The sequence below is a fragment of the Hyperolius riggenbachi genome, chromosome 2, assembly GCF_040937935.1.
Source record: "Hyperolius riggenbachi isolate aHypRig1 chromosome 2, aHypRig1.pri, whole genome shotgun sequence".
NCBI lineage: Eukaryota > Metazoa > Chordata > Amphibia > Anura > Hyperoliidae > Hyperolius > Hyperolius riggenbachi.
In genome coordinates this window covers 141,616,252-141,630,685 of record NC_090647.1, presented here as the reverse complement: position 1 = coordinate 141,630,685, position 14,434 = coordinate 141,616,252, and the positions used below count along the sequence as shown (strand labels likewise).

General features: G+C 41.3%; 1 protein-coding gene across 2 annotated transcripts in view; it reads right to left on the bottom strand.

The window, feature by feature from the left end:
- The window catches only part of GLS2 (glutaminase 2), a 122,493-nt gene that overhangs the window by 38,746 nt on the left and 69,313 nt on the right, over nt 1–14,434 (bottom strand). For both annotated transcript variants that reach the window (XM_068267566.1, XM_068267567.1), the window contains 2 exons: nt 8,880–8,959; nt 7,012–7,175 (listed from right to left, as the gene is read on the bottom strand). In XM_068267566.1, the coding sequence (XP_068123667.1) occupies nt 7,012–7,175; nt 8,880–8,959 (244 nt within the window). The remainder of the gene's footprint in view (nt 1–7,011; nt 7,176–8,879; nt 8,960–14,434) is intronic.

The following is a 14,434-nucleotide window of genomic DNA, read 5'->3' as shown; positions in this document are numbered from 1 at the left end:
TTGGTTACAGTTCGGCCGCGGTGTGATGCAGCTATGTAGGCGCATCGCACCGTGTACAGAGGAAACGGACTTAAAGCATGATTTACCGACAGCTGTAAGGGCCGTTTTTCACCAGTCGGATTCTTTCTGCATCCAGCTTTCCGTATTGCAGACAGCTGTGGCTACGTTCCATAAGTCCGGAAGCAACTGTCATTCACTGCTGGGGGGGGGGAGGGGGAATCAGATGCGTGCTGCAGGTACCTGCAGCATGCAATTCATATTTCCCCCCGCAGCGCCGTATTGCACTGCAGTGGCTCAACCGCATTTAATGGATAGGACTCCATTGACATGCATTGCTTGCAGAGCCATAGTGGAAAACCGCAATAACTAATTTACGATGAGTGGAAACGGGCCCTAGAGCAGTAAAGAACATAACTGATCCAACAAACCTGGGCTGGATTTACTTTTTTCAGTTATCAGGACATCCCAGTGATTACATCTTGTATATGCCAGCAGTAAATAAGTGTTTCTGCTCAAGCAGGGACTTTGTTTAGTTTTAGAATATCTAATGGTGAAAGCTACATTTAAGAACTTAACAAATGGGTCCCGTCTTTAGCCTGCATCATGTAAGCATTTATTCAGACCAGCAAGGTTAAGCGTCGGTGTGGATCAATACAAATATTTGCACTTCATTAGTCACCAAGGTTATTCCTCTGCCTATTTATACAACTCATGTAAAAGCAGCTGACTTCCTAAATATGTGCCTTTCACACGCTGGCGTACTCAAAGACACAAAGCTGGCCTTGGCGAGGTCGTCACAGTAAGCCTGAACTTCCTGTAACTGGTTGAGGGAAGCTTGTTAAAAGATTTTACTGGTGAATTACTGCACAATTCATACAGTCAGTGTTAACTCAGTCACTGCTGGAAATGCTGAACTGAAATGGCTCATGCAGCAAACACACCCAAACACCTACAGCCAGTACTGGGTGATTGGTAGTGTGTTCTGCTACATTTAGTATCTCCAGCACTTCCTTCTCACCATTTCTACACTGCTTCAGCACGTCAAAATTTGGTGGTTATTTTACTTCTGTTCTGTTTATTTATTCATACAGCATGTTTTTTCCCCACAAATTTTGCACACAACACTGTACGGTTTTGTATCACCCAGTGGACATTAGAAGTCTGATACCACCACACATTCAAACTCAACAATTTGGGTGGACAATACAATTTCTAGGATGTAGGAGAATATGTAAAGAACCCTCCAAATTACTTTCATAGTGTGACTTGCAGGATTAAGGGTCATTTTCTCTCTAGTCCAGGCATGGGCAAACTTGGCCCTCCAGCTGTTAAGGAACTACAAGTCCCACAATGCATTGCAGGAGTCTGACAGCCACAGTCATGACTCATAAAGGCAAATGCATTGTGGGATTTGTAGTTCCTTTACAGCTGGAGGGCCAAGTTTGCCCATGCCTGCTCTAGCCTCTACATATTACTGTAGTAATAATAACAACAATACTTATGTTTGTATAGCGTTTTCTCCTGATGGGCTCAAAGTGCTTGCAAGGCAGCTAGAGCACACTCAGTAGGCAGTAGCAGTGTTAGGGAGTCTCGCCCAAAGAACTCCTTACTGAATAGGTGCTGGCTTACTGAATGGGAGATTTGAACCCAGGTCTCCTGTATCAGAGGCAGAGCCCTTAACCATTACTGTAGCAGGTAACAGATTGATATCAACATGCAGAAGGTTCCCATTATTCCTTACGAGTCCTTTCACAAGTTTGTTGAGGTGTTGTCCATTGCAGTCTACTGTAGAGATAACTAAGCAGACAGTGAATACTCATGACTTGACAAATAGCTTGCATCCACCAGCAGTGTGTCACAGAGATCTAAAGGCATAGCTCCCAACTGTCCCTCATTTGGAGAGACAGTCCCTCTTTAGGAACCCAATCCCTCTGTCTTCTTTATTTGTCCCTCTTTCAGGACTGATATACAGATGTATGTAAATATATGTATTGTTCTACAGAAAAATGTGTTTAACTACTAGCCGACCGTGTCACGCCGATGGGCGTGGGCGCGTGGCAGCCCCAGGACCACCTAACGTAGGCGTAACCGCCGTCTAATTACACGTACAGCGCTGTGATCTGCAGCAGCACTGTACTGGGGACAGCCGTGTGACACGGCTGTTCCCTCCTGAGGCACAGAGGTGATCGGCTGTCATAGGCTGAAGCCTGTTGGGCGATCAGACTCCACCAACAAAGAGCTCTGTTTGTGGGGAGAAAAGGGGGGGAAGGAAACACTTGTGTGCTGTGTCGAGTGGCCCTGCAACTTGGCATTAAAGCTGCAGTAGCCAATTTAATTAAAAATGGCCTGGTCTTGAGGGGGGTTTAACACTGCGGTCCTCAAGTGGTTAAAGGAATACTATCAATGCCCAAGTGTTCCAAAATGACAGTGTACAAATAATGTCTGAGTAGCTGTGTAAACATTTTCCTACTTTTCATGTTAAATATCAGAGGCAAAAGCTGTAATTTATTGAGTGTAGGATTTAGCTCTATTGGGACAAATCAATTGCAGAAGTGGTGTCTGCTTCAATGCACAGCCAGTGTTGTTTTTTTGCATATCACACTACAGAGTATTTTTCTCAGAAAGCAAAAACACTATGAAAAGCTGTTACAATTACAAATGTTCATAACAAGTTTCCTCTGCTCTCTTTAGACACTTCAGTCAGAAACACAGGACACAGAAGCTGCAGCTCTTGGGAACTTTATCCGTCTCACACACAGCGTTACACACAGGGTTAACTGATCATGTGTGAGGGGAATTTCCCCACCCCTCATGGCTCGTTCTGCCGTCAGTTTTGGCGTCAGTAAAGTTTGAAAGTATTTTGATAACAGTAAACAAAGAGGTTTCCAGTGAAATGTATACACCAGTACTTAGCAGCACATCCCAAACAATTCCTATCTCAATTGAAAAAAAATATGTAAATATATAGTGTTCCTTTAATTACCGGTAATTTAAAACTTTATTTGCATCCTTTAAATTGATATATTTCTTATTTTAAATGTTAATATGAAGGACAATGAACTCAGTTAGAAAGGATCATTTTGGTTTGAATTATAAAACAACATTTTTTTTTTTAATGAAATCTTTATGTTATACGTGACTAGGGGTGTGGTGGGGGCGTAATTAGAGATGTGGCAGGGGCGTGGCTTAAGTGTCCCTCTTTCTTATCTCAAAAAGTAGGTATGCTAAAGGTTTGCTGTGTTTTTTTGCAACTTTATTGGAAATCACTGGTCTAAGTAAAATGCTGCAGCGTTTAAACCCCCAGCAGACCATCTGGACTCATGCTGCTGAGCTGATTACACTGAGCTAATATTTGGTTGTGAGTAGTTATTGCACTTTCCATGTCTTCTTTGCTATTTAGACTATTTTAATGATTAAACTAAAAAGTGATTCTTTAAAGTAAAATGTAAGAAGTTTTAATATTGGTTTGGCTGCACAGCCTGTTTCCTGTGTAATCAGAGGGAGAGTATTTCCTATGGCAAACGGCTATTTCTATATTACCTTTCTTCAGTGGCGTAGCTAAGGTGCTGTGGGCCCCGATGCAAGTTTTACAATGGGGCCCCCCAAGCACTCTATACATAACAATTGATACGGCGCCAGGCCCGGATTTACCTCACAGGAGCCTGTAGGCACAGATAGAATTCGCCCTCCATGAACCTACAAATCCCCACCAAACTGCACTGCAAGTGTACTAGCTGGCTCAGCTGTCACTTTTCCCTTACACATCATAGGTGGCTACAGGTGCCCCTTAGTATTAGGTAGCCAGAAGTACCCTCAATTTTAGCTAAAGGTATCGCCAAGTATTAGGTGGTTAGAGGAACCTCAGTATTAAGTAGCTAGAAATACTCCTGACTGAAGATGTCGTCAGTGGAATGACGAGTGCTGGGTTAGTAACCTCTCATTTCCTCTCTGCTCAAGACTCTGCATAGGGAAGGAGGGAGTGAGGCGCTTGAGGAGGGGAGGGAGCCGCCTTTCCATCATCAGGCGCCTGTAGGCACGTGCCTACAGTGCCTTATTGTAAATCCGGCCCTGTACGGCGCACCAAAACCTGCCAATGGCAACTACAGTGTCAGAGGTGCAAGAAGGGGATGGGGAACAGTTTGTTAATGATTACCACTATTCAAAGTATCTATAGAAGTGATTATTTTGAGCACAGGACCAATAGAGAGCTAATACTGTAGTTGAGGGAGGGCCCTTTGGGGGCCCCTCTGGCCCAAGGGCCCCAATGCGGTCGCTACCTCTGCACCCCCTATTGCTACGCCCCTGCCTTTCTTCTAAAATCAGATATACACATCAATAAGCATTGATCTTTTGCTTGTTCTACTCGTAAGACAATTCATCACAACCTGAAGTGACGTGTGACATGATGAGATAGACAGGTGTATGTACAGTGCCTAGCACACAAATAACTATGCTGTGTTCCTTTTTTTCATTCTCTGCCTGAAAGAGTTAAATATCCGGTATGTAAGTGGCTGACTCAGTCCTGACTCAGACAGGAAGTGACTACAGTGTGACCCTCACTGATAAGAAATTCCCCCTTTTTATCTCTTTCTTGCTCTCAGAAGCCATTTTCTGCTAGGAAAGTATTTTATAGTTGGAATTTCTCATCACTGAGGGTCAAACTGTAGTCACTTCCTGTCTGAGTCAGGACTGAGGCAGCCACTTACATACCTGATATTTAACTCTTTCAGACAGAGAAAGAAAAAAAGGAACACAGAATAGTTATTTGTGTGCTAGGCACTGTACATACACGTCTCATGTCACATGTAACTTCGGGTATACTTTAAGTTTTAGATGACCTGAGGCTTGGCTCCGTTCTGTACATGAAGTGGGCGGATCATGTGTGGCCAGCAGGAGCGGATAGTGTAGCATCCGCTCTGATGGTCTGCTGTGGTCCTGCTGGAACCCGGGGCAGGTGTGTTAGCACCATAGGCTATATGGGGAACACATTTGCTTGTCTGGGATTATCGCGGACTGCACAGAAGTGCAGTCCGCTTACTGCAACAGACCAAATTATTCAGTCACAGACTGACAAATGTGAATGGTTCCATATATATGTTACGGCCAGCCAGAACCCGAAGTTTGGCCACTTCTAGTTCTGGCCGGCCACTTCGGGTTCTGGCCGGCCAATGTGCGAAATGGCGCTGCGCTGCGGCCAATGTGAGAAATGAAATGATTCCTGTAACATTAATGCATCTTCTGGCCGCAGCGCAGTGGGCAAATTTATCACAACTTAGTTAATTTCAGGAAATGAAGCCGGCGGCAATGTAACAGATGAAGCCGCCGGCTTTTTCTCTGCCTCTCTCTCCTCCCCCCGCCTCTCTCTCCTTCTCTTATGGGCAGCCGGCAGGGACACGCGTGTCCCCCAGAGTCGTTCGTCGCAGCAGGGAATCGTGCCGTTTTTGCAGAGCGGGTGCTGGCAGAAGCAATGTCTGCAGCCTCCCCGCTCTGCTTCCCTGCCGCGACGAACGACTCTGGGGGGCACGCGTGTCCTCGCCGGCTGCCCATAAGAGAGAGAAAGAGGCAGGGGGAGGAGATAGAGGCAGAGCAAAAGCCTTCGGCTTCATCTGTTACATTGCTGCCGGCTTAATTTCGTGAAATTAACTAAGTTGTGATAAATTTGCCCGCAGCGCTGCGGCCAGAAGATACATTAATGTTACAGGAATCATTTCATTTCTCACATTGGCCGCAGCGCAGCGTCCACTTCGCAGATTGGCCGGCCAGAACCTGAAGTGGCCAAACTTCGGGTTCTGGCCGTAACATATATAAAATAGGAGCCATTCACTTTCAGTTTTGCTGTGCAGTAAAATGGACAAAAACATATCCATTTTACTCTCAAGTGGGAACACAGCCTGAGGGGCCTTATACTTTCACCTAAAGGATAATTAGTAACACCTGTTTAATTTCTCATTAATGCAATTATCTAATCAACCAATCACATGGCAGTTGCTTCAATGCATTTAGGGGTGTGGTCCTGGTCAAGACAATCTCCTGAACTCCAAACTGAATGTCAGGATGGGAAAAAAAAGGGGATTTAAGCAATTCTGAGCGTGGCATGGTTGTTGGTGCCAGACGGGCCAGTCTGCGTATTTCACAATCTGCTCAGTTACTGGGATTTTCATGCACAACAATTTCTAGGGTTTACAAAAAATGGTGTGAAAAGGGAAAAACATCCAGTATGCAGCAGTCCTGTGGGCGAAAATGCCTGGTTGATGCTAGAGGTCAGAGGAGAATGAGCCGACTGTTTCAAGCTGATAGAAGAGCAACGTTGACTGAAATAACCACTCATTACAACCGAGGTATGCAGCAAAGCATTTGTGAAGCCACAGCATGCACAACCTTGAGGCGGATGGGCTACAACAGCAGAAGACCCCACCGGTTATCACTCATCTCCACTACAAATAGGAAAATAGACGCTACAATTTGCACAAGCTCACCAAAATTGGACAGTTGAAGACTCGAAAAATGTTGCCTGGTCTGATGAGTCTTGATAGAGTCAGAATTTGGCGTAAAACAGAATGAGAACATTCACCAGATCTCAACCCAATAGAGTATCTTTGGGATGTGATGGAATGGGAGCTTAGTGCCCTGGTTGTGCATCCTACAAATCTCCATCAACTGCAAGATGCTATCCTATCAATATGGGCCAACATTTGCAAAGAAGAATGCTTTCAGCACCTTGTTGAATCAATGCCACGTAGAATTAAGGCAGTTCTGAGGGCTAAAGGGGGTCAAACATCGTGTTAGTATGGTGTTCCTAATTATCCTTTAGGTGAGTGTACACTATATCAGTTGCTGTCAGTTATAACTGAAAGGACAACTGATGTGCAAGGTAATGCCCATGTTTCCCTATGGCCTCTTTCACACTATACACTGAAAAACTGAAGATTTTTCACAATGCACTGCTATGCAAAGTTAAAACGCATAAAAACGCAACACATTACAATGCAGTAAATGCAAAATGGCCCTTACCTTGATGGTTTAGTGATAGCTTATTAAATCGGAGGCCACTGGGCTCTTTGTCCATGTACTGATGGACGTACTCTGTGCCTAGATCATTCACAGCTATTGCGTATTTTAGAGGCTTCACACAGGACTGTAGACAAAAAGGGATATGTGTGTCCCCCACGGAATGCCTTGAAAGGAGAAAAGAATTGGTGAGCTATAGTAGCACATAAAATGTAAAGTACATAACAGTGGTCACTTGCACTATGTATGTAGGAAATCTTTTACTCACAGCTATTTGTGTTTCCACTGATTTTTCCAGTCTAACTCTAAATGTTTTTAGCGTTTGTATTTTTTAACCCTCCTCATCAGCTTTCTCTCAGGAGATCATTTTTCAAATCACTAAAATACCTTTTAAGCCTAGGGTAAAATAAGTGTGTTTTTTATCAACCTGTTTTTATACTACTTTTTAACTGCTAGGTGCAGAAAAAGAGATTTAAGGGATCCTACAAATGATCCAATAATTGTCTTACTATCTAATGTGGGCAAATGTTTTTTTAAGATCATCTAGTGTAGACTTCAAACATGCAAATACAAGATGTTAAAATGTACCGGAGGCTAACCTCAGTACAAAAACACATACATACTTAAGAAAAGGGAAGCCTCTGGAGCCGTCATCTAGTGCAAAAGGACCTCTGCCGCTGCCCGGGACCCTCCGGAAAATTGGGGCTGGCCCCACCTTTGCAGCAAGCCAGAGCCACTTATGCTGGAGGGGCTCCTTGCTACTACGCAGGCATGCCCACACTGGTGCAAGACGAAGTGTGTGGTCTTAATTTTCCGGAGGGTCCCAGGCAGCGGCGGAGGTCCGGAGGACAGTGTGGGAAGCAAAGTTACATAGTTATTTGGGTTGAAAAAAAGACAGACGTCCATTGAGTTCAACCACAAAATAAAGTACAACACCAGCCTGCTCCCTCACATATCCCTGTTGTATTCAGAGGCTTCCCTCTCCTTTGATAAGTACTTGATTTTTCACCGGAGGTTTGGCTTGGGTTTGCTTTTAAGGCTGTTTTCAAGTGAAGTTGGGGTACAAAACATTTTTTGTAAATGTTGAATAGATGTTTGAGAAGATAAGAGAATACCAAAATCAAGTCAATTGGACGGTTCTTAGATAAATGGGATTCTAAGAGCATCTGCTCACAGGACAGGAAGCTTTCATTAGGACAGCATATGGTAAAGCTGAATGGCTCCAGACTGGTAAAGGTAAAGAGCAGCTTTGTGTGTTGCGATCTGATTTGTTTAACTTGAGAGTGGCAGGACTAGAATAGTATACCCAAGGCTTTGGGACAGTGGGATAAAATCGATAATCTTCACTATCCAAATAATACTAAACCAGCAGAAAATGAAGAGGATCTGATACGGAAAGATAAAAAATATAGTGAAGCAGAGCTGTGTTTTACACTGAATACAAACAAAAATATTGGAGTGTAGGCACTGAGTTGATAAATAGTTCATTTGTGTGGTTTGCTTATCAATAATACAGGAAGTAGCAGTTCTCAAGACCACTGGGAGTCATACTGTTGCCAGGAAAGACAGCAGTAAAATCCCAAAAGATGTTCTACTAGTTTCCACGTAATCCAAGAGATTTTATGTCCCCTGATGACCATGGCCTTATAACACCATTCATATTTCCTTCAGACATGCACCGTGACCTAAGCCTTATATAAATTCATACCACAGCTTGCCTAATCTGGTGCACACAGGACTCCCTGCTGTTATTGTAATTGTCAGAATGGCTGCTCAACCAGAAATTCTTAATATTTAGCTTTGTTTTGATGTTTTGATTGACATGTTATGCTTCTTTCTAAGTTTCTCTGGTAAATTCCCGGGCCCCTCACCTTTGTCCATCCACTGTGCAGAGTGACACGCCCCATCTGTCAGGACTGACTTTAGCGAGCTGTGGGATGTAGCTAGCCACCTACAGTAAGAAAAGCACAACATGAATGAGGACAGTCCATTCTAATTTCCCTTCTCTGAAGACTGATATTGAGATTGTATTCAGTTTGTGGATTTCCCGTCTTGTGTATATATTGGATATATGAGGAACGCTGAAAATATCTACTTTTCTACAGTACATTATTGCAAGAATATATTGTTCAGTTACTTGCGACAAACAATTATTATTGATTTGTAAAGCGGCAACATATCGCGTGTAGAAAGTTAGAAACAAACATGAGGTACAAAACAATACAGACAATGGTATACACCGATATACAAAAAACAGCATTGGTACAAAATACAGAACTAATTCATAAAACGTATAACAAATTCCAAAGCACAAAAGAGTGAGAGAGCCCTGCTCTTGCAAGCTTACAATCTAAAGGATTCTTCCGCACCTGTAATGTACTCTCATTAACTGACACAGTGTACCAAAACAAAGAATCTTCTGAACCATTATACAGCATTGTGTGTGCAGCTTTCATAGTCTTTATCTTGATTCACTGGCTGCACTAGATACAGTTATGAAGTACTATTAATTTATATAACACCACCATCTTCCATGGCACTGTGCAAACATACGGTACAGGATATAGAGTTGGTAGAAAACATAAATGTCTTAAAGTGGAGCCGAGATGAACTTTTACTCATTGCATAATTGTGTACTTTTTTTGTTTTTGTTTTAATACTCTAATTCCCTATAAACTAAATAAACCACGCCCACAGGTTTTCAGAGAACCTTGGCAGTAGCAAGGGCTCATGGGAGCTCAGTCTGGGCAGGAGGAGGAGGAGGCGTTACAAGCCATTGATTTCAGAGGCAGAAGGGAGGAGGGGGGATTAGGTTTTTTTCACAGGCTTAGTGATCAAGATACAGATAAGCCTGCCTCTGTGTAATGTTTACAAACAACATGGCTGCTGTCATTGTATCACAGGAAGAAATAATAATTTTCTATTAAAGCTGTTTGCAGCTATATTTGCTGTGTAAACTATCTAAACTTTAGATAAGATATATAGACAAGTTACTTGTTATAGTTAGTTTTTCATCTCGGATCTGCTTTAAGGACTGAATACAGTTGTGTGTAACCAAATGCACAACAAATTAAAAGCAAAAAAGGGAGAAAGTCTTGCACCAGTGGGCTCACAATCCAAGTCTGATGCAGGCCATACATAGTGCAATCTGAAGATATTCAGTTTCTCTCCACATTTATCCTATATAAACTTGTAAACATGCTAGATTCTTGGTCCTTGATCAAGTGTCATCTAACGTATGTACCTAGCTTTACAGGTCTATGCCATGCTTGACGATACACCTGTTCACCACTGATTACCTGCCATCCTCATAAATCCATCCTCCGCCCTTGGACATACAACCCCCCCCACATATTTATCAATTGAGTTGCAGAGAAAATTGACGCAAAGCTCATGCATTTGCCCCTAACACCTAATCAGGCTTCAGCTGCTTAAAGTGGTATTGTGATCAAGAAAGGTTTTCCTCTAAAACATTAAACACAGTAAAAATTAATGTAAAATACTAAGAGGCTGCTTTGATGTCTTTCTCGCTTCTGCCTCCAGATAAATTGAAGTAAGCGTTTTTGTAGCCCTGCTAGAGACGACTTGGTCAGCATAACAGGAAGCGTTCTAAAATACAAAAGCCAAGTCATTTTGATTGTTGTTGGCAATTACTCACTATGGGTCATATGCAATTCACTTTTTCACCTAGGAGATCATTTTTAATCTTCTATTTAAAATAACTTTCCACCGATTTTTAACTAAAAAAAAAAAAAAAATACCAAAAAGTAAATGAAAAATTACTATCAAAATTATTTTAAGTATTTTCTTGCTTTCTGGTGGCTTAAAATGCATTTTATCAACAAGTTTAAAAATATCACCTAGGAGAAAACTCAGGAGGAAAAGAGAATTGCATTTGGGCCCATTTCTCCAATTGTCTTTGCACTTGTCTGAATAGATTTAGCCCCGTGTCTCCTAAAAACAGGTTGACATGAGCAAAGAAAAGTTAGGTATGGAATGGTCTTTGTAAGAAGTCACCCTTAGATTTTGCTTACAAACGTGATCCTGAGCTCTAGTATAATTTGAGGTAGATGTTAGGCCATAGTTTATTCCTAGTTTCGTTTATACTGGGCAGGATTTAAACCTTTATATTAGCAGTGGCTGGATGGTGTACTGGTTAAGGGCTCTGCCTCTGACATGGGAGACCTGGGTTCGAATCTCGGCTCTGCCTGTTCAGTAAGCCAGTAATTCAGTAAGGAGTTCATTGGGCAAGACTCCCTAACACTGCTACTGCCTACTGAGTGCGCTCTAGTGGCTGCCTCGCAAGCGCTTTGAGTCCGACAGGAGAAAGGCGCTATACAAATACTGCCATTATTATTATTATATTGGTTTTCTGTTTATCTCCATTTAGGAGATTATCCATTGCTTCGTGTCACAGAGACAGGAAGTTAGTGGTAATTTCCCATAGGAAGGAGACATATTCCAACAGCAACCGCTCAAATTGTCCACAATTCTGGAGACAAATGTTTATTCAAGTATAAAAAAAAAATCTGACCAAGTTTCTAATCTTTCCATGTACTATTCAATACTAACAAAAAAAAGTTTGGCTAGGATATCATATTAGAGGCTGCAGAATGTAGATCTACACCAGTATGGAATGTTTATTAGTGCTAAATAGCTTAGATCTTTACGCCATCTTTCTGCTGGGATAAGTACGGCTGCAAAGTCCCCTGGCTCTGGAAATAAGAGGTTTCTAGAACTTCTGGAGATATTGTCAAGAGGGAATCAGATAGACTCCCATTAATGGAGCCTACGTATTGGCTGACAATCTTGTGAAAAAGAACTGTACAAATATTGCCTCATCACTTTGTACAACAGAATAGTGAATAAGCAAATTTTGTAGAATACACACACAAATGAAGGCATACAGGATGATACATTTTGCATTATGGTTGGACAATTAATATAATTCTTAACCAAATTTTGTAGAAAAATTGAAGGATCCCTATTTTTTTAACATATGTTCTCAAGTCCTCTGTGAATATTAAAATGAGATAATCAAAAATACCATTCATACTGGACATATCTTTGTATTACCAAATCTTTTTATTATTTTGAGTAAAATGTCTCTATTGCTTAAAAAGTAGAGAAAACATTGCTTTCATATTCCTACATCTTGTCCCTATCAACACTTCTTGACTGAGATAAAAGGATCGCTAAAATAAACCTGACAGGGGCTCCTGGCTAATCACTGTGATCACAGCTCAACACACACCATACAATCTCGGTTGTACAGATTTACCAAATCTATGTAGTATAAGGGCCAACAGATTGAAAATACCTTGAATGATTAATTGGATAAGCTTTTATACTACATGAAAGTAGTAAGATTGAACAACCAAGATTGTATGGTGTGTGTTGAGCCTTAGACACCGTGGGCAAGATTTATCAAAGTATTACTGACAGTTTTTTCTTCCTAAATTGTTCTAGCCAGCAGGGGAAACTGTTCTGCATGAAAATAAAAAAATAACCTTAAATTCTACTTAATAGCGGCAGTTTAGTGTGAATTTCTAGAATTGCACTACAGGTAACCAATTCAGCACGCAGGTATTTTTCACCTTACGGACGAGAGGAATTTTCACATTTCAGCGCTCCTCCCATTCATTTCCCAATAACTTTATCACTACCTATCACAATTAAATGATCTATACCTTGTTTTTTCCGTCACCATTTAGGCTTTCTTTGGGTGGTACATTATGCTAAGAATTATTTTATTCTAAATGCATTATAATGGGAATAATAAGAAAAAAATGGAAAAAATTCATTATTTTTCAGCTTTCAGCCATTATAGTTTTAAAATAATTCATGCTGCCATAATTAAAATCCACACATTTTATTTGGCCATTTGTCCTGGTTATTGCAACCTTTAAAGTATATCCCTAGCATAATGTATGGTGACAATATTTAATTTGGAAATAAAGGTGCATTTTTTTCAGTCTTACATCCATCACTAATTTTTAGCCCATTATTTCTTAATTATATGCCCTCTTGACATAGATATTTTTTTCCCCTAAAGTCAGTAGGTGTATTTTACTATTTGGCCACAAGATGTCCCCACTGAGCAAAATCCTATGTAGCGTACAAGTACAGTACATAGGATACAATGTATTGTTACATTGTAACTAGGGAAGTGGCATTAGGCTGCCATCTGAAGCCTGAGATCACAGTGCCGGCGGGGAGATTATGAATGGGAACATTGTTCTCATTCATAAATTTAACGATCGAGCGGCGGAAACTGGCGGGAATCACGGTGGGAGATAGCACAGCAGCTCTATTTAAGAATAAACACTGTCTGAGAAACCTTCCTAATAACTCCTATTTTACAACAGTTTACAAAGGAAACTGCACTATCTAATGATTTCTTAAAGCGGATCCGAGATGAAAAACCAACTAGAACAAGTAACTTGTCTATATATCTTATCTACAGTTTAGATAGTTTACACAGCAAATCTAGCTGCAAACCGCTTTAACAGTTTATTATTATTTATTCCTGTGTTACAATGAGGGCAGCCATGTTCTTTTTGTCACATTACACACAGGCACGCTGATAGCATCTCCAGCCCTCAGCCTGTAAAACCTTAACTCCCTTCTGCCTCTGAAATCTTTGGCTAGTAACCTCCTCCTCCTGCTGCCCAGACTGAGCTCACATAAACCCTTGGTACAGGCTTGTTTAGTTTATAAGGAATTAGAGTATTAAAACAAAACAAAGAATATTTGGCTTGAGGAATGCCCTACAAACTATATGAAAGGAACACAATTATGCAATGAGTAAAAGTTTATCTCGGATCCACTTTAAGATGTCTGAGACAGTTCTGCATGGATTTCTTAAGTCCTACCAATATTTTGTCTCATACACTCTTGATAAATGTGTATTATTAACATAAGGTATTATTAACCTGAAGAAGCGGATCAATCCCGAGAAATGTGTTGTTTATGGTGTCCAATAAAACTCTAAAAAAAACCTCCTGATGAGGTAAGACTGTTCTTTATTATATCAACCATTTTCCTGGCACACCAGTGGGGCACCTCCTTCCTCCCAGTATAGTTCCATTCCCCTTTCTAGGGGCTTCTTAGCAGCCTATTGGTTCCAATAGACCCTTTTTTTTGGAGTGCTACCCAATTCCAGAAGAGGACTTTCCATCCAAGTGGAGATGGATTTCTCCACATGCTCACAACAATTTTTGGTATTTATAATCCCTTTGGCATTAAATACTACACTAACAGCACTCATGGCTGCTCTCTGTCTTTTTGTCTTTCTGGTCATGGGAGTTCTACGCAGACCCTGTCACACCGGAAATCCTCATAAATAAACCTGCAACTTCTTTCTTCAAGGCAAAAAAAGAACTGTCCTACATACAATATACTCACTACACAAGACACCTCTCCT